This window comes from Tursiops truncatus, chromosome 7 (genome assembly GCF_011762595.2).
Source record: "Tursiops truncatus isolate mTurTru1 chromosome 7, mTurTru1.mat.Y, whole genome shotgun sequence".
NCBI classification, from domain to species: domain Eukaryota; kingdom Metazoa; phylum Chordata; class Mammalia; order Artiodactyla; family Delphinidae; genus Tursiops; species Tursiops truncatus.
In genome coordinates, this window is record NC_047040.1 from 60,463,174 (window position 1) to 60,488,091 (window position 24,918).

Below are 24,918 nucleotides of genomic sequence, written 5' to 3' on the forward strand. Positions count from 1 at the left end.
GTTTGTGTTTTGTTATTCCATTAACTAATAAGTTTTCCCTCAACTCTGATCATCTACAATTCAGGAAAAAGTAAGTTGTAGTTTGTTTTAACATCTAACAATACTATTAGCCAATCACCATAACAGAACGACAGATTTCAAAGTTTTTCAGGGCAGAAGCTCTAACTCATAGGCTTTTGTATTCATTTCCATACTTAGTTCATCCCACAGTACACACTTTTAATACCTTTGTTCAATTTATTGTTTGTTATATTTGGATAGATGAAAAACCTAGCAAAATTCACCTTTTTTTTCTTTTGTCTGTGCTGGGTCTTTGTAGCGGTGCGTGGCACATGGGCTACTCTATTTCTGTTGCACGGGCTTCTCTAGTCGTGGCACGTGGGCTCAGTAGTTGCGGCGCACAGGCTTAGTTGCCCTGCAGCATGTGGGATCTTAGTTCCCTGACCAGGGATTGAACCCGCATCTGCTGCGTTGGAAGGTGGATTCTTAATCACTGGACCACCAGGGAAGTCCCAAAATTCACCTTTATTTAGGGTAGCTGAGCTCTCCTAACTTCTCTTTATTTAGGGTAGCTGGCAGCCTTAGTTTTAAATTATTTTATCATCTCCATTGCAACTAGATTGGCATCAGTGAAACTCTAGAGCTTGCTCAAAGATCAGCTATTTTTTATTCAAGAAAACTATTATTGTGGCCTGGTGCCTGCCTATACCTATGAATTATTGTGGTGGGTTCTGTCTAAATGTAGTGTTGTCTTCCTCTCTACAAGTGGCCAGTCTGTCCCTTAATTTCACTCCAACGGTATGGATTTGGTCAACAACAATGTGTTCCAATAGAAAATAATCCCTTCATTTTAAATAAATGTCTTTCTTTCCCTTAAGTACTTTTATTCAAACTAAGGGACTTTGGGCTACAAACAGACATCCTTCCCTTGAAAAGTAGCATAAAATAAACAACTTGAGATTCCTACTTAGAGAAACTTCATAAAATAAGAGAGCAGAGTATCAGGGACATAAGGTGCTGGCAAAACAAAATATGAATTTGTAAATCCTTATGTCCAATTACATTGTTAAAAGAACTTTGAACGGACTGAAGAAAGAGATGTGATGGTGGCAGACAGTTAAAGCAACTGCAGCAGAAAAGCTCACTTTAGGAGTACTAGTAATATATCATTCCTTATCAACAATTTCCATTTGCCAGTCCACTTGCCTTATTTCTACAATATTAACTTGGATACTTAACACAAATATTATGATTAGTGAGACTGGAGAAAAGGGAAGCCTCCTGTGAGATTCAACACTGGAAATGGAAAAGAGGGTGGAGAGGGATTATAGCGCTAAATGAGATAAGCTAAACCTTGGAGTTGTTAGACTTTTTTTTTAAACGGGAAGCTTGCTTGGTTTAAAAACACAAACAATCAACCAACAAAAAAAAATACACTTAGGTTTGGGGTTGTGGGGAAGCACTGACCATCTGTAAACGCCTAGACAGTAAGGGCTATATGTTATTAATCTTTGTATTCTTTATAAGCAGGACTGTATCTGGCATATAATAGATGCCCAGCAAACATTTGTTGAATGACTCAATATTTGGCTCAATATAGTCATAATGGCAAGACTCAGTTTGAGAGACATTATTTTGGTTCAAAGTAGAGCTACCCTTTCTTAGACAGGGCTGGAAATGTTTATGTAGAGGCAAGTTGAGCCAGGATTCAGTGCCAGCCCTGTCAAATGGATTTTTTTCCCCTTTGGCATTTGTGCCCCACCTCATGCACAAAGGATTTGGGTGATTAGGAATGTGGAGTCTACTAATAAAGCTTTATAACAGTACACGAAGCACAAGTATATTAAGCGTATTCATCGCATGCCAATTTAAGGACCTATTTCTCAAGTTATGTTTACTTAGGCTTTCCCCAGAGTGAGTGGTTCCCAATCTGTTTTATTGTCAGTATTTCCCTTTAGTTGTCATCAATTCATTTGCTGTTATTCTTTCAAACGGAACATGTTCTTTGATCCTTCGAAATCTTGCTCAATCTAGGCCCCAAGTGTTGCTCTGAGTCTCAGGAGAAAACGACTTTGGCTGAAGTCGGCTCCCAAAGCCACACCCACTAAGAGGCCTTAAGAGACCTGGGGCTTTCCTGGCGGCTGCTCAGCTGCCGGCAATCAAGCGGCACGCCGGAATCCCACGGCTTGGTCCTCCAGTCTCCCCGGCGGGAGGCACGTCCTCCTCCGCCCCGCGGGCCAGCTCTTTCTGGCTGGGACGCCGAGCCCCCTGCCGGCCCCGCCCGCCCCGGGCTCATTTGCATAGAGGCGCGCGCGACGCCGGCGACCGAGCGGGAGGGAGGGCGGGCGCGGCCGGGAAGGCGGCGCGCGCGTGCCCTGACAGCTCGGCCCTGCTCGCTCACTCGCTCGTCCCCGGCTTCTGAGCACAGCATGGCGGTCAAGGTGACTCTAACTCTCTGCTGCTGTCTTTATTTCATAAGAGACATTCCGGGGACCGTGCCTGCAGTCCCTCACCTCTTCCTATTTACTTCTTTGCCTGATTGTTAGATAGCGTGTCCTGGGGCTCCAGGGAGAGCCGTGCGGGGCTTGGACTGGAGGGAGAGGATGCCCGGCCGGGGGAGGGGAAGGAGGAGGGATTTTGAGTTGGAGGGGCTTGTAAGGGCCACAGGTCGGTGAAGGAAGCGTAGTATCCTGCCCTGGGTACATGGAATTGTGAGCCAGGGGTTGGAGGGCATCAGAAAGGGAGTGGGAGGAAGTGGCATATATAGCCGGGGATGCCTAAGGCATCTGTGTACCGCGGTGGGGGAGGGGGTGAGTAATTGAGTATTTGGGGGCCTCTGGAGCAGGGGGCAGTGGTTGGCATTTGAGCTGCAGGTGGCAGGATGGCTAAAGTATTTAGAAACGTTGCAGCGGTTTTCATGATTTTAGGTTGGGTGGAGAAAGAGAGGGGCGTGGAGATAATTATATTCTGGATTGCTTTCCACGGGAAGAAAGGCCAGTAGGCCATGCGATTAATTTGGGAGTTTCAACTTTCCTGTTGTCTCTACTAGCCTTAATGGCCTCTTGATTTGAAGGTGGGTGGTTGCCAAATGTGTTGCTGGTGGATGTGGAATAGGTAGGGGATTGATCCTCATGGCCTTCCCTTTCCAGTCCAGGGGAAATCTATGTGGTAGATTTGCTATATTTTAGGCTCTTCACACCTGTCTTTCCACCCTGTGGTCACAGAGCTCCAATTTGACAGTTGTTATCAGTATTAGTGCTTTTGGTTTGTTTTAAGCTAAATGCCCTTATAAAAGATAAGAGCATTGATTGCTGGCATTTGTGAACTGTAATCTCAAGAGATTGCCTGGTCTCTAGTGAAGCATTAACTGGCTTTTTTTTTTCTTACAGGTGCAGACAACCAAGCGAGGTGATCCTCAGGAGTTAAGAAACATATTCCTACAGGTAAATTGGCTTACGGGCTGTGCTTTTTCTTGGTGGGGGAGATATAAGTCTAGTACTTTTTAGGCCTTAACTTTCAGGAATGTTCTATTTTCATGTATTCTTAAGAACTTGACAATAGATAATATAGATTATAAGTCTCTTATTACGTTTTTATAAAAAGATTTCCCTCACATTTTTTAACATGACTTAAGACATGTAAAAAAAACACTAAAAAGGATTTCCATCTTCTCTTAACCATTGTGACCAAAATAAAATTTCAAAATGTATTGACACTCTTGTGCAATTGATAGGTATGATGATTAAAATTCTTTTTTCCTTGAAAGCTGTGTGCTTATAAAGTTTTCCTACTTCTAAGCAACTGTGTAATTTGTTACAGAGGTAAGAATATTATAACTGTTCTTAATTTGTGTGTTTTCGCCCTCTGTTTATTTATATTATGTCCATGGGCATTGGGGGTTGTGTTACAAAATGTTACTGTTTGGGATTCTTGCAAGGATCCACCTTCACTTCTGCTAAGTTTTTAGGATCAGTGACTTGCTGTAGACGCCTAAAGAATTGGCTTAGTTTTTTTGTTTTGCTTTCTTTTCTTAAATTTCAAAAGTTCTGCGTGCAGGAAATTGTACCTAAGTACATATAAAGGGAGACAAGCTAAGGGGTTCTACCAAATGTTGTATTTTTCTCTGAAATCTTTTAAGAACTTTCTATTCTGGACATGGTTCTCATATAGAAACTTTGACCTTGGGCAGGTCCCTGCTGGGTATTAGTTTCCTCTGTAAAATGAGAGGTGATCTCCAAGGTTCTTTCCAACTGCAAAAGTCTATGATTCTATATTAGGAACAGACTCTAACATATACAGATCAGCCTGGAATAGATGACATTTTTATCTGAGACATGTGAGTTGCTTAAGCTATTGTTGGGGAGCACGCTTCACAGATGACCAATTAGTGAAATTGAGAATCTTAAATTTTATAAAATCTGTTGAAGGGAAGCATCATTTCCAGAACAAAAGTAATTGTGATAGAAATGCTCTATTTATGGTTCAAAACCTTTATTCCTCACAGTTGTTCTTGAAAATAACCAAAAATATGTCAGTGTTAACCACACCATGTACTCAATTGTTTTATGAGGAGTTCATGGATATAGTTCATTTTATTTTCTAAATTAAGTAGGCATGGAAGAAATCATTTGAAAATGCTGCAGGAGGTGATGAACAGAGCACTGACCCAGGTGTTAGGAACACTGGGTTCAGTTGCCAGCCCTGCCTCTATCTGGTTGTGGTACCTGTAAGCTAATTATCTGGCTTTCCTGGGCTTCATCTTCTCATGTGGGACTCAGTGGGCCATAAGGGAATGTGAACTGAAGTCCTTTCAGCTTTAAAAATCCTATGGAAAAAATCTGTGATTCTGTATGGATTTGGTTTTTGGGGAGAGGGGAGAATGCAAATACAGAGAGAGCTGGGACTGTGCCTAGCTTTTTGAAAACTTTTAAATCTTATCTTTTTACACATTATTTTGATGATGCCCTTATTTTTTATACTGAAACTTTGTGGAATTTATAATTGCATGTTCAGCCCTAACTGTAAAGCACTGACCCAAGAGTTATTGGTAAGAGACAGAGGAGATAACTTACCGTCAAGTAGCTGAAGCAGCTTTAGTTGAATCAGTTTGAGGGCAGTTAGCAAGTAACATAGATTTTAAAATTTCTGTCTGAAATACTTCAAACTATAGTTACTTGAAGCTGTAGAACATTATTTAGAAAGTTTTGTTTTAGATACATATGGTTTATAAATATTTTAGAGGTAATAGGCAAAAATACATACTAACTATGCATTTCTTTATAACTTAATGTTGCTACATATATTTACTGAGGATTATTTGTGTGCCATGTATGCACTTGTATTTAGTTTAGTATATTGAATAATTACAGGGGAGGATTGAGCCAAGACTTGAATGGTAATGGACATATGACAAGCTCCTCTTTGAGACGGGTTCCATCTCCCACAGTTTTTGGTAGAGGGAGTCAAGAAGGCATAGCCTCTGGTATGACAGTCAAGTTGGTTTGTCCAGATAATTGTGGTCATGTGATAATAATGACAGTGGCTATAATTTACTGATCATTCTGTAGTATGCTGGGTATTGACCTAGTCCTTTAAGGGTATTATATTAATTTTCTTTAAAAAAATTCTTAATTGACATGTAGTTGATTTACAATATTTCAGGTAAGGGTATTTTATTAATTTTCATAACAACCTTAGGAGATAGCATTGTTGTCCCTGTTAAACAGATGAAGTTAATTGGCTGGTTAATGTCACTTAACTCATAAGTGGTAGAGATTTGGATTCAAATCAAACTATAGAATCCATCTTCTTAACCCTTATACTCTGCCACTTGTGGGATCTTGAAATGGGATGACTTTTGAAAGCTAGAGGTATGTAAGGGTCTAACAGCAGCTGTGTTTTTTAAGAAGTTAAAGAAAAAAAAATCCAGTTACTTAGGTGATGAAAAACAGTACCTTTACACTGTGACTACCTAGAACATCTGGCCAAGGAGTTTAGATTTGCAACAGTAGGAAGGCACTGTGGGTTTCTGAGTGGGCAAACTGAAGTGGTGAATTCTGGCAGCTCTTTGTGTATGTTGGATAAAGTATGGAGAGGTTGGAAGTAGGTAGAGAGATCAGTTAAGAGGCTATTGAAATAATTCATGTTGGAGATAATGACCAGGAGTGGCTGATGGCTGAGGAAATGGAATGGAAGGACAATACCAGGGACTTTGGAAGGGATGAATCAATTGAATTTGGTATTAAATGTGAAAGTAAAGGAAGGAGTAGTGAATCTGGCATTTTTAGAATAGATGTTAATTTATAAGGCATCTATTTTGGGAATTTGGGGGGGGCGCAGTTTGAAGTTTGGTTGCTAAATAAATGTGTCCCAGTAAGTAAAAATCAGATACAGGGGCTTCCCTGGTGGCGCAGTGGTTGAGAGTCCGCCTGCCGATGCAGGGGACACGGGTTCGTGCCCCGGTCCAGGAAGATCCCACATGCCGTGGAGCAGCTGGGCCCGTGAGCCATGGCCGCTGAGCCTGCGCGTCCGGAGCCTGTGCTCCACAATGGGAGAGGCCACAATAGTGAGAGGCCCGCGTAGCGCAAAAAAAAAAAAAAAAAAAAGTCAGATACAAATTTGTACAGGTGGTAGATGAATCCTTGGGTTAGGGGGATTACTTATAAAATAAACAAGACAGGGAATAAGGGACTGATTTATAAGTGATATCCTCAATTGAAGTGGAAGGAGGAGGAGGGGAACTAGGGAGAATGATCCCATGGGAGTTTAGAGTTTCACAAAAAGGGTATAGTCAAAGACTAAAATCTAGATTATTCTGTTATTAGTATAATTTGGTTTTGGTAGGATTTGGGGGTCACTTGAGTTCAGGGTCATTTGAGCTACTTAAAGAGAAGATTTAATTTTGAATTTTAGAATGCAGTTAGAAGCTCTCTTTTGTAAAATTTAGATCTGTGGCATTAACTGTCTAAATTCACGAATAGTCGGTGTGGCTCAAAAAATCATTTGTTTTGTAAACAGCAAAATATTCCTGTTTGAAAGTGCTGTTGTATCTATGTTTAATGGAATGATGTGTGCAAGTTCATGAGAGTAAAGCATTATGGTTTGAGTATAGAGAAATAGGTTTATTTTGTCTGTGTTCATTGTTTCTCAAATTTTGATGAGCTATGTTTTCTATTAATTAAAAAAGAACAATAATATTCACTAAGATTCTGCTTTTTCCTGTCACCCAAGTTCATAAAATTGGAGCAAAGCTATGAATTCTTATGTGTTAGACTGCTATAATTTTACAACCATCTGTCAAACTAATATTTTACTGTTGCTACCCTTACAACTGTCATTTCTTGATTTATGCCTTCTTTTACCTCTCTCACCCACACACTATCATTTAACCAAATTTGCTACATCAGAGGTATACAGTAGCAAAAGGAGACAATAGAAACGATGAAGAGGGAGGTGAGGTGAGGACAACAGGAATGTCACAGGCTGTTTGTTATAAGCCTGACGAATTTCAAAATGAAGAGTTAATCTGGTTTGGTCTGTGCTTTGTGGCAAAGTAGGTTTATCAAAAAACTGTTTTAAGGGACTTCCCTGGCTGTCCAGTGGTTAGGACTTGGCGCTTTCACTGCTGTGGCCCCTGGTTCAATCCCTGGTTGGGAACTAAGATCCCGCAAGCTGCACAGTGGGGCCGAAAAAACCAAACCAGAACAAAACAAAAAACTGTTTTAAGTGAATGATTTTTCAAGATCTCTGTCTTTTTTTTTTTTATAGATTTATTTATTTTATTTTATTTACTTTTGGCTGCGTTCGATCTTCGTTGCTGTGCACAGGCTTTCTCTAGTTGTGGCGAGCAGGGGCTACTCTTCGTTTTGTTGCGCGGGCTTCTCATCGCGGTGGCTTCTCTTGTTGCAAGCACGGGCTCTAGGTGTGCGGTCTCAGTAGTTGTGGCACGTGGGCTCAGTAGTTGTGGCTTGTGGGCTCTAGAGCGCAGGCTCAGTAGTTGTGGCACACAGGCATGCTCCGCAGCACATGGGATCTTCCCGGACCAGGGCTCGAACCCGTGTCCCCTGCATTGGCAGGCAGATTCTTAACTACTGCACCACCAGGGAAGCCCTCTGTCTTTTTTTTAGTTGATAGATTTTCTGTTGTTCATTTACCAATGTATTCTGTGATAAAAGCAATACATGTTGAGACTGTACCGTTATATATGCTAGACCAAAAATGTATGGCAATGTAGAAACCAAATATTATTTTGATCCTGTTCTTTTTTTCATTATCACCAATGTAACAGTGAAGATCATATCCCATATAAAATTATGAAAATGCATTTTTTTCTATCTTGTTTATTTTACATTAGAAAGTAGGTATAGAAGATGCTGCTGCTAATGTAAAGCAAAGAGTGATTCTTCCTTAGGGTTTTTATGATAACATATAAATTTTTGATTGAAAGAAATGTGCTTTATTCAATAAATATTTGTTTACATATTACGTATTTATTTACTTTTGGCAGTAACCTGTGGCTGAGAAGGGAATTAAGCAGGGCTTTTAGCAGGAGACTTTTCTATTTTGTTGAAATATGAGTTAGGACTATGTTTTCCAAAGTGTAGAATGTGTACCACAATATTACAGTTCTAATAAGATTATCAAGTATTGAAAGATGATAACACCTACTGAGGCCAAATGTGGAGAAGAAAGGTGCTCTCATACTGCATTTGTGGAAACAAAGACTCTTTGCAAAGCAGTTGGCAATGGTTTAAAATAAAAAGATACCACTTAAACAAGCAGTCCTACTTTTGGGATATTTATCCCAGAGAAATAAAAATACTCATAAGAATATATATGTACAAGGTTGTTAGTGGCAGCACTCAATTGTCCCTCAAAAAATAGAAAAAAAGGGGGGGACAAAATAAATGCTATCAAAGGGAAGCAGTAGAAAAATTATGAAATAACCATAACATGGAAAATTATGCAGACACGAGAAAGAATGAGTCAGGCTTATTCCAGCTGATTTAGAGGGATTTTCAGTGTACTATAAATGAGGAAAGAAAGATGTAAAAAAGTTTATGTAGAATGATTCTACTTTTCTAAACATTACTTCATATATGTTGTATGTATATTTAAACATATATGTTTGATATAATTTAATGGACATTAAGAAAGGTATGGAAGGATAGATAATGTTAACTTGGTTGGGGAAAGAATTCGGGGGAAATAAAAACAAAATTTCAATGTATATGTATTAAATTTTGAGCAAGTGAATAATTTAAAAAGTAAGAACTTAGTAATTCAGAACCTGAAGTTAAAAAAGGACTTTGCAGTGTAAATTGGGTTGTAGAACCCAGTAAGAGACACACAGAAGGAGATCTATAGTTTTCTTAGCCACACTGAATAACAGGTTTTCACCAGTTTTTCAGACTATAGGAATTGAAGATGATAACATTTATCTTTAGTTTATAAAGTATTTGCCGTAAACTATGTAGAGTTCTTATTAATAAAAAAGTGTTAGGCATTAAGGGCATACTAGCAACATAGTGAAGACTTTATCCTTGAATCAGCTAGACAGATTAAAAAATAATTGAAAAGATGAAAAAATGTGTTATTAAATGCCATCTATGTTCTACTACCAATCAATACATTTTTAATTGTCTTCTGTGTGATAGGCCAGTCATATGTGTGGTTCTACCTTTGTAGATAAGATAGAGGAGTTTAGTGAAGGTAGGACTTCACATTCTAGGTAGGGGTGAGACAGACAATAACAAAGACCACACACTGAGAAACAAATAAACAAACCAAAACCAACTACAGATTGTGACAAGTCCAATAAATGGAATGATGGAAAAGGTGATTGTTTTTCAAGATGGTGGCTAGTGAAGGCCCCTGAGGAAGTGATATTAGGGCTGAGAACTGAAAGGTAGGTATAGAGAGTTCCGCAAGTGCAAGGGCCTAGATGGTGATAGCGTTTGGTATGTTCAACAAACAAAAATGAGGCCAGTGTGCCTGAAGCATCAGTGAGTGAGGGGGTGCATGGCCAGTAAGAGATGAGGCTGAAGGAGCCACACCAAGCAGGGCCTTGTTTGTAGGCCATGAAGAAGAGTTTGGATTCTTCTTATAAAGAGTGTCATGGAAACCGCTGAAGGTCCTTCACCTTGGAAGTGGAATGATTCAATTTATATTTTAAATACATTGTATTTAGATAGATCATATTGAAATGTAAGCTTTCTCATACATTTCTGTACCTTCTCGTGGATGACTGCCTTGAGTAGACTGTGATTCTTTCAGTTTAATTTCCTCCTGTCCACAGCACTCTTAGAATATCTTGAGCTGGGCCTTGGTTGACTCCTTTTCATCCAGGAGGCCACAGAGTTTAGCTGGAACCTACATGGGCTTTGTAATCTAACCAGAACTTGAATCCTTATTTGATCCCTTTTTGCTATATGACCTTAGGTGTTTACATTACTTTTGGAGTCTGTTTCCTCATCTGTCTAAGAAAGAGTAACCATATCTAGCATGTAGGGATGTTATGAAGATAAATAAGGTAATGTGTAAATAGTGCCTGACACATGGAGAATCTAGTAAAGCTTAGTTCTTTGTCCCCTTCCTTTTCTTCTGAGGTGAGGACTTTCTTTCCTGAAAAGGATCTCAGTCCCTTGTGTTCCCCAGGTAACTGTGCTGGACCTATAAAGTGACTAAGATGCTAGTAAGTGTTTATGATTATGTACATTTAATCAGTTAATTACTCACATTCTTTTTTTTTTTTTTTTTTTGGATGTGTTGGGTCTTCGTTGTGGTGCGCAGGCTTTTCATTGCGGTGGCTTTTTTTTTGTTGCGGAGCACGTGCTCTAGGTGCGCCGGCTTCAGTAGTTGTAGCGCACAGGCTTAGTTCCTCCACGGCCTGTGGGATTCCCGGACCAGGGCTCGAACCCATGTCCCCTGCATTGGCAGGCGGATTCTTAACCACTGCACCGCCAGGGAAGTCCTACTCACATTCTTGAGATATAAGTCTGAAGATCTTCACAAATCCCCACATTCAGAAATACCACCGTAAGAGGTAATTTCTCACAAGTCTGTAGGTTCTGAGAAGGGGTAGAGCCATGGTCTTAAGACTGGGAGACTGTGGAAGATATATGTAGAGTTTTCTTTTGAACCTTCAGTTGTTCTTTCTGAATCAGAGAAGGAAAAATAGTCCAACCAAGAAATACCAAGACACAGATGTGAAAGAGAGACTTGTAATTCATTCTTTATGTGTGTAATTTTTAAAAAATCATCATCTCCCTGTTCTGTCCAGCTCTCTTTTACTTAGTGCTGCTGAAATTTCTGAAACATCGTTCACTGAAACCAGTGCCATGGCCAGTATTGGGCTTCTAGGACTGTGCTATTGTTTGCTTACTATTATGTCTTAGGCAATGTTTTAAGTGTTTTATACAAATCATATGTAATCCTCAGAACAACTCTATAAGGTAGGTGCCGTTAATATTCCCATTTTATAGATGAGAAAACTGAGCCCCAGAACAGTTAAGCAACCTCTTCAAGGTTGTATGGTAAATGGAAGAGACTTGCTTTATGTATGTTAATACAACATGCCTTTTTTACTTAATATTGTAGGGCAATACAGGTATGGTAGTAAGTGTAGAATCATCTCGTTTTTTTGTAACCTTTTAAAAAGCCTTTTTTATTATGGAAAATTTAAAACATATATGAATTTAAAGAAGGTAGCATAATGAATTGCTATGTACCCATCACTGATCTTCACCAACTATCATAGCTAATTTTGCTTCATCTATATTGCAGCTGCACTGGATTATTCTGAAGCAATTTCCAGACATCCTATCACTGCATGCATAAATACTTTAGTGTCTGTCTCTAAAAGATGATGACTCTGAAAAGCCAACCAAACCACAATACGTTGTCACACCTAAAATTTTTCCTTAACCACATGGATTTCCATTCACGTTGAAATTTCCATGCTTGTTTCATTTTTTTTTTAAGGTAACTTTTTTTTTTTAATTTTTATTTTTGGCTGCATTGGGTCTTCGTTGCTGCCACGTGGGGTTTCTCTAGTTGTGGCGAGCGGAGGCTGCTCTTCGTTGCAGTGCGTGGGCTTCTCATTGCGGTGGCTTCTCTTCTTGCAGAGCACAGGCTCTAGGTGAGCGGGCTTCAGTAGTTGTGGCACACAGGCTTCAGTAGTTGTGGCTCTCAGGCTCTAGAGCACAAGCTCAGTATTTGTGGCACACGGGCTTAGTTGCTCCACAGCATGTGGGATCTTCCCGGACCAGGGCTCGAACCCGTGTCCCCTGCATTGGCAGGTGGATTCTTAACCACTGCGCCGCCAGGGAAGTCCCTTGTTTGATTTTTTTTAAAGTTGCTTTTTTAAAATCAGGACCCAAGCCAGGTTCCTACATTGCATTTTGTTGATCTGTCTTTGCTCCCTACCAGGATAAAGGGCCTTCTTTCTCCATGGCAGAAATCTTGCTATTTAATCAAGGCTTACCAACAGTAAAGCATTCTGTACTCCTAGGAGCTGCACCTTGATTGTCAAACGTGATTTGCCCCGGCTTATAAGTGTGTACGCTCCTTGTATGTTCCCACGGTTACTTAGACCAAGAGATTGAAGTATTTATTTTAAAAACAATGCAAATTAATTATTCAACTTAATCTGCCCTGAGAAGCATTCTAGTTCCAGTTATTGACTTGTCTGGGGTCATTATTTTATTTACAAGGTTTTTGGCCATTTTTAGGGGTTGTTTTGATAGACTTAGTTTATTATGGTAGCTTTAGTTGATTTCAGTGATTAACGAGAGTCTTACACCTCCTCATTCTATTAGAAATTGCATTGTTTAGTAGCTGACAGTAGGACTTGCTGTAATGGACAGTAAAAAATACATATATTAAAGCAAAAAGAGAATAGTATTTCATGAAGCAATCAGAGTGAGAAAGGAAGACTTCTGGAGAATTTTCTTTGCAAAATTAAATAGAAGGTTTTGTTTCTAGTATACGTGAAATATGCAACTGAAAGTGCTAATTAGATGTATAAAACTGCCTTTTCCAAATGCATTTGTAGATTTTAGTAAATATCAGAAAAATTTTGTGTCACTAATTAAAATCTCTGTTTAAAAAAATTAATGTGGCTCAATAGAGTTGTTAAAATTTATGTGACCATATGTGTTAAAAAATTATTTTTTCTCATTAAAATATTATTTATGATAGATGAATTCCACATTGTACTATTGTAACAGGGTTTGTGTTGTTGGATCTGTTGCGGTCTTTGCTTGTTGCATAGAGTGTGTAGTGAAAGGGCATGCATTCCTGACTAAATTTGGCTTCCATTAGGAGTAAGAGCAGTAATGATAGTGAAGGACAGCAAGAGGATTAGCTTCATATGCTCAGCTCTTGCCTTGGTACCTGTCTTTCTCCTCCACTGTTCATGTAATTCATTTTTCTATATGGGAAATGCTCTACGTGATATTTGTAGTTACTGAACTTTGTGACGTTGTCGTTTGAGAATTACTGAAATTGCAAGGATGTTAAGATCTGAAAATGTCAGTGTATCTTAATTGGAGCAAAGTCATGGAGGAACAGTGTGTTTTGACTCAGATTACAGCCACATGTTGGCTGAGCAGAGATGAAGCTGCCTAGACCAGTCAGCACTGATTTTCTGGTAAACCCAAGAATAGTGGAAGTCAACCCCAAAGAAACCTTGGTTTGGATAAAGGTGAGGAGTTAGAAGAGTAACTCCTCCATGTTCGAGCAGAAGCTGAAAAATTCAATACGCAAGAGGGAAACTGGGATCCTCTGCTTTTCTGTGTCTTCTAAGCATTTTAGAATAAGTATGTCAATATGCATTAGCTTTACAATTTCCAAGTACTTTGGTGTTCAAGATCTCATTTTCTCCCTTACAAAAATATCTATCTTTCTGTAACTTCTTGTTAAAGAGACTCTGAGAAGCTATGTGTTTGCTCAAGAAATCTCTATTAGTTAACGAGCCAGGCTTAGTCCCTGTTTTCTGACCTTAGTTTCAGTGTCCATCATGCCATCCTCTCTGAGCAGCTTGAGGGCTGGAACTAAGTTTTTTTGATCTCTACATCCCTAGCACCAGGCCTAATGCCCAGCACAAAGTTGGTGCTTGATAAATGTTTTAAAAGTGAAAACAAAGTAACCTGAAAGATTTGATTTAAGCAGATTTTCGGCTTAATAAGTAGTGCTTCTAGATATATTACCTTGTTTTGGTATTACTGAAAAAAGAAAATTCTTTATCTTGACACACTGTATAATTTCTTTAAAAGTAACCAACTTTCTAGTCACAGCCTGTCAGAATTTTCCTTTATAATCTCTGGAAAATCTTTTAGAAATATCGAACATCAAATAAAATCTGTTTTTGAACTTAAACCATTTAAACAGGTAATTTAATATCATTTAGACTATTTGGGTTTACTCATTCATGTCATTGAATTTTAAGTTAACTTTTTTTTTTCCTTACTCAATGGAAATTTAGGGTTGTGTATAGACTCTAGGTAAAGTCTACTTTATAGTTGACCTGTGATGTAGGTTGCATACATTCTAAAGGTTACTTAAGGTTAAATTTGGTAAATTGCAAAGGAGTTACTGTTATCCAATTTACTACAGTCAAGTGAGGTCTTGATGTGTTGATCTGTAGGCTTGATAGGCAAAACATTTCTAGATAACATGATCTTATCACTTGGTGCTAGAGGTAGTTCAGTGCAAGTACAACATAAATCTGTATATGAAACCCTACTGTCTTTTATCAGCAATAATTTTGAATAAATGTATAAAGATTCTAATTTTTCATTAAGATCCATTTTCTTTCTCAAGCTTCAGAATGTCAAGGCTTTTTCAAACACATATGAACTATACTCAAAGTAAATTCAAATATTTCTGGAAATGTCAAAGCTATGTGCACTTTTACATTAAAATACTTGCGTTAGGTTAGGAAAAAGTTTAATCGAGAGAACAGACTACCTATTTTTATTCAGATACTGTCAGCTACTTCTTGTCTGTGTCTTTCATGTGTCCTTGACTTCTTGCCCAAGAGGGATTTATGACTGCTTAAGAAACATATTTGAAATGGCAAATGATTAACTCTAAAGTTATTTGGAGTATGGATATAATATTTGGTTAATTTCATTTAAAGTCATTTTAGTTCAGTCTTTGAAATGATAGGAACAAAATACGAATGATATCGTGGGACTTCCCTGGTGGCACAGTGGTTAAGAATCCGCCTGCCAATGAAGGGGACATGGGTTCAATCCTTGGTCTGGGAGGATCCCACATGCCACGGAGCAACTAAGCCAGTGAGCCACAACTGCTGAGCCCACGCACCACAACTACTGAAGCCTGTGCACCTAGAGCCCGTGCTCTGCAACAAGAGAAGCTACCTCAGTGAGAAGCCCATGCACCGCAACTAGAGAAAGCCTGCCTGCAGCAATGAAGACCCAACACAGCCAAAAATAAATAAATTAATTAATTTTATAAAAACTTAAAAAAAAAAGAAATGATATTGTGAAACTACTAAATTACTTTAATATATTAAAATTTTAGCATAAGTGTTAGTCTAGGAGATCCAAAACTTTTTTTAAATTGCTTTTTATCGTTTTTAGTGTAAACATGCAAGTCATTTTGGTTAGCAGAAAGAGAAGGTCTCAATAAGGCCACTTAACCTTTTCCTATTTCTAGCTGTATGTGTTACTTTAGGCCATGTTTCTTTTTTTTTTTTTTTTGGTCTGTTTAAACATTATTATCCAGTCAATTAAAATAAGTGTTGAAAGCAATGAAGTTATTTAAAATAAACAGGTCAGTCTTCTTTTAAAAAATACTTTTCGGTTTAAACGTATCACCTGTTTTTGAGGTACCTGCTTTTCTTTGTTAACATAATACCTAAAATGTTTTAGTCTCTTGACTGACTGTGAGTAGATTTCTAGTTTCAGTTCTAAATTCCCTCTTCTGTTTTGTCTGTTCAGGCAGCAGGCTCACTGACATTGCCAAGTAATTGTCTCTAATTTAATGAGTTAATTAGTTAACTGTCTCCTGCAGAAGTCAAGTACTGACTCCTTGTAGGTGAGAAGACTTGTGTTTTTTTCCTCTGAGCTATGCACTTTATCTTTCAGTTAAAATCAAGTTAAAATAGACTAGGAGAGTTGGGGAAAACACTAGCAAAATACCTCAGGGTAAGTGATTCTCTGGCATCATTTATAACCTAAGATACTGGCAAAGCCTGTTCCAAGTACATGTCAACAAAAGCATTTGTTTTCCTTGTTGGCCACTGTGTCCTTGGTGATTTGTGCTAAGGCTGCTCTATTTCCTGGTAGTTTTAAAGTCAAGAATGTTGTGAAATCCTGGTGATTCAGTAAGTGCAGTATACATTCTGTGTGTGTGTGTGTGTGTGTGTGTGTGTGTGTGTTTGTGTTCTGTGTATATAGTGGTGATAGTCCTGGCAATCAAATTTAGGTATTAGTATTAGATATTAGACACCTCCGTGACAAAAGAAATGAACAATTAGTTGCTGTATTTTGTAAATACTCTGAAATGTTTTCATATTGTTTCTTTTGAAAATTGACATCTGCTAATTAAAGAAAGCAACACTCAAATTGTGAAGTGAGAGAACAAAGATCACCATAACCCATCTCTTGTATTTTCTTATTTTATATTTAGTTCTTAATTCTTTTAAATTTCTCATAAAAGTTGGCCCAGGATTCTTTGTCAGAGAATATGAGCATTTCTATGGTTCTTTATATATGACATGTATGTATATTTGTGTGTATGTATATATATGTTGCTAAATCACTTTTTAAAAATTTATTTATTTATTTATTTATGGCTGTGTTGGGTCTTTGCTGCTGCACACAGGCTTTCTCTAGCTGCGGTGAGCAGGGACTACTCTTGGTTGCGGTGCGCGGGCTTCTCATTGTCGTGGCTTCTCTTGTTGTGGAGCATGGGCTCTAGGCGCACAGGCTTCAGTAGTTGTGGCACATGGGCTCAGTAGTTGTGGCTCGCAGGCTCTAGAGCGCAAGCTTAGTAGTTGTGGCACACGGGCTTAGTTGCTCCGCAGCATGTGGGATCTTCCTGAGCCAGGGCTCGAACCCATGTCCCCCTGCATTGGCAGGCAGATTCTTAACCACTGTGCCACCAGGGAAGCCCTAAATCACTTTTTAAAAGGCCTGAATTTGAAAAAGCAAGGTGTATAGAACAATGTAAACAGTATGTTATCATTTGTGTAAAAAAGAAATGGATAAGAATATTCATACGTACATATTTGTATGTATATATATTGGCATATATATATATATATATATCCTATATATAAAATTTACTTGTTTATGCACAGAACATCTCTGGAAGCATATGCAAGAAATTGATTGCCCTTGGAGTGAGGAATTGAGTGACTGGGGACAGAGGTGGGAGGAAGACTTTTCACTGTATATCGTTTTGAATTTTGAATGGTATGAGTTGACAGCATTAAAATCATAAATAAAAGAAAAAGCTGCTAGCAGTGGGTGAAAGTCCCCATTGTTTTGCATTTTCACTCCCATTGCCTTGGTTCAGGCCTCAATCTCTTTTACCTGGATCGTTGCAGTAGCCACTGCTTGGTCTCCCTGCCCCCAGTCAGTTTCTCTCTTCTCCAGTCCACCTTTTACTTTGCCTCCAGAGAGGGCACAGGTCAGATCATGTCTCTCTCCTGTCGTAAAATTTTCAGTGGCTTCCCATGGCCAGGATAAAGTACAGACTATTCAGTTTAGCATTCCAAGTCTTCCACTATCTGGTCTCAAACTGCCTTTCAGCTTCACTTTCTTCTACATATCTTTGTATACCCTCTCTTTGTTACCATTTCTTTCTCCAACTAACTCCTCCTCCCCCCAAAAAGAAATAAATATATGTTTTAAATTTCTGTATTTGTTTGCTTTTTTTTAAGCCTGAAATACTTCTCTCCATTTGCAGTTGAAATTAAGTTTTACTCTCAAGGCCTATTCTAAACATTATTTTCTTTTCCTTCCCATCAATCCCTTCCCACCTATCCGCAAAATGAATCATTCTTTTTGGTTCCCAGTGTATGTTTCTCATACCTTTGGCACTTATTCTAGTTAGTTGTTGACTTGTCAGTCTCTTAAAATACTATTTTTATACTTCCTTGTATTGATCCCTCTTTCCAGTTGCAGTAGTCTCCCTGACATTGTGCCTTTCCCCACTCCTGCCTGTCCTTAACTCTGGTGGTTTTCGTATCTTGGTAAACATGTCAAGGTATACATGTCAATGTATAGCATAACAATGTTATGCTATACATTGAAGAACTTCAAGGAGGAGAAGAAGCAGTTGATTAGAATTAGTAGAATCCACTCACTATCACTATCAATGCCATTCGGTTTATTTTTTCTTTATCCTGTATTTGCATGTGTATTGTTTTAAAATTCAAAGATTATTTAGTTTTCATTTTATAGATGCGTGTTTTATCTAGAGGCTTGGGAGGAGAATGGCATCGTTGAAGGACTCACAGCGAGTTAGTGGTAGAGCCAGGATATAAACCCAGGACCCTTTCAGGAATGACTTTTATAGCATGTAGAGAGAACATGACTTTTTTTGGGGTGATATTAGTTAAGTGCTTTTGGTAGTACCAGCTAGTAAAAATGTGTCCACCTTTGGGCTGCTTCTTGTGCAGGCTGATAGAGCATTTGTTGTGATAGCCTCTATGGTATTTTTCAGAGTACAACCAAGGAAATATTTAAAACTTTAACTCTCTCCTTATTGGAAGAGCTAGTGGCTTGGTTTAGACAGATTCACAAATGAGGACATTTGAAATGCTTAACCAAAAAGCAGACCAACCGTCCTTTGCTCTTATCCTTCTCATCCTCATCTTGTTTCCTAGAAGCAAGCTCTTGTAACTTTTCTAGCTATTCATTTTGATATTTCCCTTCATATTTCTATACTGCTGTTTCTAGACACTATTGACTTTCTTTTATAGCAGATGAGGACTTAGCTTCTTTATACTACTTCCTCCCGCATTCTTCTCCCTCCATTCTTATGAGCATATTTGTAATTGTTATTAATGTTTGGTATCTACATTATTATGACTAAGTTCTGTTTATTTTCAGCCAAGTCATGTATTATAATATTTTCTATTTTTATACAAAAGAAGTACTTATTCATAATTTAATGTTTTTATAGAGTTAAAAATTACCTAACTTTTCATTTACTTAGTGATTTGTGTACCTAGTACTAATTCATTAACAAATGTTTAGAGTGCCCTCCATGTGCCAGGTATTATTCTTGGTGCTTGGGGATACATCAGGGAACAAACTAGACAAAAATTCCTTCTTTTGTGTTATTTACATTCTAGTTGAGAGATACAGTAAACATAATAAAGAAGTAAAATATATAGTATGTTAGAAGGTGATAGGTGCCAGGGGGAAAAAAAGCAGAGCACCCTGGAGGAATTGGGAATATGATATAGGCATGAGTGGTGATGCGAAATAGGCTGATGAAGAGTAGGTCTCATTGAGAGGAGGGCATTTGCATAAAGATTTAAGCTCCTCCCTATGTTATTTTCCACGTACCAAATGCCTTGGATACGCTGACATTACAGTTTCCCTAGTGGCTTGCCCTCTTGGAGCCCTCTGTCTGCTCCAGCCAGGAATGGCACTCCAGAGACCTGCAGCACAAATGTTGTACTGGGATTTCCCTTGGCCACTTTACTGGATTTGATTATCTGTTTCCTGGATCCCCTGTCTTTCTCTTACTTGGTCCATGCTCTCTTTTTTTTTTTTTTTTTTTTTGCGGTACGCGGGCCTCTCACTGCTGTGGCCTCTCCCGTTGCGGAGCACAGGCTCCGGACGCGCAGGCTCAGTGGCCATGGCTCACGGGCCCAGCCGCTCCGCGGTATGTGGCATCTTCCCAGACCGGGGCACGAACCCGTGTCCCCTGCATTGGCAGGCGGACTCTCAACCACTGCGCCACCAGGGAACCCCCATGCTCACTTATTGATGGAGCGAATTATCATAGCTTCCTGAGAAAGGGTACATAAAGGGAGAAAAAAAATCTTGAGAACCTGGATATCTCAAAGTACTTTTAACCTACTCTTACAATTGGTTGAAAGTTTGACTCAGTTTAGAACTCTAGGTGAGAAATCATTTCTCTTAGAATTTTCAGTGCCTTACTGCAATGTCTTCAAGCTTCTACTGTTTCTGTTGGGAAACATTGAGGCCCATGATTCATAATTCTTTATATATGACCTATTTTTTCTCTCTGAAAACTTTTAAGATTTTCTCTTTATCCTGATGTCCTGCAATTTTAAGATGATGGGCCAGGCTCTGGTGTGGGTTTTTGTTTTGTTTGTTTGAATTTATTGTGCTTGGCACTAGTGGGCCTTGTATTCCTCAATTCTGACAACTTTTCTGATGTTACTACTTTGATAGTTGACCGAAGTAGCTAAATTGATCAACTGCAACCCAAAGATGAAGACTTTGGTTGGTCATGTTTGGTCACACCATAGTACATAAAACCCTGAATGTATAAAGAGGCATTTATATGATAGGCAGGTATTATTATTATTTTATTCTCTAAAATTATTGACGTAAAAGGCAGAATGTTTTTGTTTTTTCTCGCTCCTGGAACTTAGTATGAGTACCTATGGTGGCAGGTCTTGTTTGCTATGCTGTTGTCATTCAAGGTTTGCAGGTTGTGTCCCCATCCCCCCCCCCCCCATTCTTGCAGGCAGGAAGTCTCCAGATGTTATCTTCTCACTTTCCATCTTGCTCACTTGGCTGCCCTTTCACCTTTCTTCGTCTTTCTCATATTTTTTCATATATATCTACACATATATTTGATTGACATAAAAGTCATTACATAAAATTTACCATTTTAAAGTATGCAAGTCAGTGTTTTTTAGTTTATTTACAATGTTGTATGACTATCACCAGTATCTAATTCCAGACCATTTTTATCACTCCCAAAGAAAAACCCCCTACGTAAAGTGGTTACTCTCCATTCACCCCTCCTCCTAGTTCCTGGCAACTACTCTTTTCTCTGAAGCTCTGAATTTGCCTGTTGTGGACATTTCATATAAATGGGATCATGTGGTTTGTGGCATTTTGTGTGTTTTCTTTACCTTATAATGTTTTCAAGGTTCATCCATATTGTAGCATGTATCAGTACCTTACTGATGTTCTTAACTCAGGCTCTGGGTGTTTGTTTTTTGACCATACAGAGAAAAATCTGCATTTATTATTCTTATTTTGATTATGATACTGGCCTTTAATTTACCTTTTCAGAAAACATTTGTTGGCTACGAAATGATATTGAATACTTTTAATTTTAAGTATACATTATTTATTTTTTAGTATGCCACTACTGAGGTCAATGGAGAACATTACATGACCCCGGAAGACTTTGTCCAGCGCTATCTTGGACTGTATAATGATCCAAATAGCAATCCGAAGATTGTGCAGCTCTTGGCAGGAGTAGCTGATCAAACCAAGGATGGGTAAGAACCTTTATGCACTTTTTAAAAAAACTAATGTTCTTCCATATTATGTTAAAAAATAGGAAAACCATGAATTTACCCATGACCATCTGGAATTTTAATATTAATAAACCATATCTTTTCTTAGAAGTTTATAAAAACTGTTATTTAGTGCCATTATCAAATATACTAGCATTTCTTTTTTTTCTTTTTTTGAAAAAAAAATTACATGCAAAAGCCATATTTTATATTGAATAATCTGAGCAGAATGGTTTTCAGGTAACTAAGTGTCTTTCATTCATTCATTCATTCAGTAAATATTGAGTACCTACTATATTTTAGGCAGTGTTCTAAGTACTAGAATTCCATCAGTGAATAAATCATAGAAAACCAATAAACAAAATTTTAAAGTAAATTATAACGTTAGGTGGTTACAACTGCTATGAAGAAAAATAAATCAGGGAAGAATTTAGAGAGTGGTATTTATTCATTTATCTGTGTACTCATTTATCTGACAGATATTTATTGAACAACCACCATTTGCCAGGCACTGTTGGATGTTAGAAATACAAACAAATTAAATGAGGTTCCTGACCGTAAGAAGCAGCTCATGGCTTAGTGAGAAAGAGGATGAGTAAACCAAGAAAAAAAGTAATACTTTGGGAATAAGGTGTTATAGTAGAACCATATGAAACATACAAAGGACACCCAAGAAAGCATGGTTAACTATGTTTTGGGTGGTCAGGAGAGCATCTTAGAAGAAGTGATGCTTGAGTGAAATCTGGGAAGACAAAAAGGAGCTTGCTGGTGGTTGGACAAATAGGGAGAATTCCAGGAAAGGGAACAACAGTGGCATGAAACATCAAGGGCCACTTGCATGTCTCTGCTGCGTACACATTGAGGAGGTTGTGTTATAAGTACTTCGGTGGGGCTGTGGCATTACTTTGTTGTTGTCAGAGTAGCAGTTGGAGTGCAGCTGGGGACCTCATGTACTAAGCTTTGACTGTATCCTGTAGGCTTGTGACTCTCAGATTTGGAGGTATTTTTAGCCTGGTAGTGTACACATGTGTGCAGTCACAGAAGTTACAAGGTGCATCTTACTAGAGTGTCAGTTTACTCAAATCAAGGGGAAACAGCATTTTTATATTAAAATCAAGTATGACTGTATTATGGAGGGAATGGAATATTTATATGCCTTGCTTTGTGAGTTCCAAGCTACAGCCCCAGGCCTCCAAGGGCCCAGTTTCTTTATCCTACCTGTAGAGGTGCTTGTGTGAAGAACTTTGAAAAACTAGGCAAAACTAGTTTTAAGTCTTTAAACCTTATTTCTGTTATTACAAATACGATCAGATTTTAGAAAAATGGAAGGTTAGAGTAAGACAAGACTTGCATGCAGTGAAATTCGTTTAGAAGGCTGTTTAATAGTTAAAGTAGAAGTGTTGGTTTCTAAGTTCTTTGAATCCTGGGTTATTGTATTCATTTGTATTTTCTCATAGAATCTAGCACAGTGCATGAAAGTTACTGTGAGTACTTTATATCTTGGAAAGATTTTGTATAATTTATCAATGGCAGATATCGGGGAACTTGTATACATTTTGTGCCTGGTCTCTTAAAAAAAGTCAAATGAACTGCTGAGTTACTGTGGACCATTCAGTCATTGGGTCTCTCAATAGTGATTAGACAGTAAGGCATATAAAAATTAATCATATTTAATCAGAATTCCTTCTTCAAATTTATTAAAGCTCTTTTAGAAACTTTTATTAGAGTATTTATTGTCATTAATTTGGCCTGAGACTTGCTTTCAGATATGCATATCTTTTCAGATGCTTCCTTTTGTGACTGTCTGCTCTGATCCATCCTACTTGTCTATCTTATTTGAAGCTTCATGTGGTTCTGCCAGAATCAGTTGTGTTGTTAAAGTGTGGTCAAGTGTAATCAAGTGTTTACGTTGCCAGAGTGGGATAGATCAAAAATGGGTTTGGCTAGTAAAGAATCTAATACTGTTGAATAGTGTTTACTTAAAAAAAAAAACCAAAAACTGTTTCTCTTTTGAAAAGGTAAATCTGTTCTATTTCAAATTTTAAAAACATCTTAAACTTCCTTTTTCCCCTCTCTCCTTGGAATAAATCAGATTGAGATTGGGTAGGAAATCTGATTCATAGAGTTAGGTCATAAAAATTATAACTATATGATAAATATATGTTTATGAAACATATAGATTATTTCTAAAAGAGAGAAAGGTGGAATTTTCTAGAAACAGTGATTCTTTTTTCTTTTTTTAATTAATTAATTTTTTTGGCTGCATTGGCTCTTCATTGCTGCGCATGGGCTTTTTCTAGTTGCAGCGAGCGGGGGCTACTCTTTGTTGCGGTGCGCCGGCTTCTCATTGTAGTGGCTTCTTTTGGTGTGGAGCACGGGCTCTAGGTGTGTGGGCTTCAGTTGTTGCAGCACGCAGGCTCAGTAGTTGTGGCCTGTGGGCTCTAGCGCGCAGGCTCAGTAGTTGTGGCGCACGGGCTTAGTTGCTCTGCAGCATGTTGGATCTTCCCGGGCCAGGTCTCGAACTCGTGTCCCCTGCATCGGCAGGTGGATTCTTATCCACTGCGGCACCAGGGAAGCCCTAAAAACACAGTGATTCTTAACCTCCCGTTCTTGGATAGTCTTCAGAGTTTCCTGAACTTGCTGAAATATAATGCGAAATGAGTGAATTTGTATCTGCATTTTTCTGGGGAGAAATCACACGTTTTTCAAAAGGGTCTATGACTTCAAAAAGGTTATGAAGAACCTAGGGGCAAGACGGAAATAAAGACACAGACCTACTAGAGAATGGACTTGAGGACACGGGGAGGGGGAAGGGTAAGCTGGGACAAAGTGAGAGAGTGGCATGGACATATATACACTACCAAACATAAAATAGCTAGCTAGTGGGAAGCAGCCGCATAGCACAGGGAGATCAGCTTGGTGCTTTGTGACCACCTAGAGGGGTGGAATAGGGAGGGTGGGAGGGAGGGAGACACAAGAGGGAAGAGGTATGGGGACATACGTATATGTATAACTGATTCACTTTGTTATAAAGCAGAAACTAACACACCATTGTAAAGCAATTAAACTCCAGTAAAGATGTTAAAAAAAAAAGTTAAATATCATTGTTAAAGTTTCTTTAATACTTTTAAGAAAATCAGAGGCTTTGATAATGTTTAACTTATTCCAAGTAGCCAACCCTTCCTCATTTAACGTTTAAGGAAAATGAGCTCCAGAGAGGTTGATTGACTTCCCCAATAACACAAGATTAAGTTCTCTTAATTAAAAAAAACTGTCTTTTCCCCACTGTTCTGTTTCCCGCCCCTTTACCCAGGGCAATGATGAAAGGTTAGAATAGTTCAGTTGGTCCATCTTTTTTCCAGCTCCAAGAGGTATTCCTTGATTCTATTATACTTTTTGATGATGAGTCCTATAGATATATA

At 38.5% G+C, this 24,918-nt stretch overlaps 1 protein-coding gene across 2 annotated transcripts in view; it reads left to right on the forward strand.

The window, feature by feature from the left end:
• The window catches only part of SLC25A12 (solute carrier family 25 member 12), a 173,946-nt gene that overhangs the window by 80,404 nt on the left and 68,624 nt on the right, over positions 1 to 24,918 (forward strand). Inside the window, exons 1-3 of one of the 2 annotated variants that reach the window (XM_004319548.4) lie at positions 2,342 to 2,441; positions 3,390 to 3,443; positions 21,336 to 21,478. In XM_004319548.4, coding sequence (XP_004319596.1) covers positions 2,430 to 2,441; positions 3,390 to 3,443; positions 21,336 to 21,478 — 209 coding nt within the window. In that variant the 5' untranslated portion in view covers positions 2,342 to 2,429. Of the gene's footprint in view, positions 1 to 2,341; positions 2,442 to 3,389; positions 3,444 to 21,335; positions 21,479 to 24,918 lie in introns of those variants that run through there. The other variant, XM_073807572.1, reaches the window with a different exon arrangement.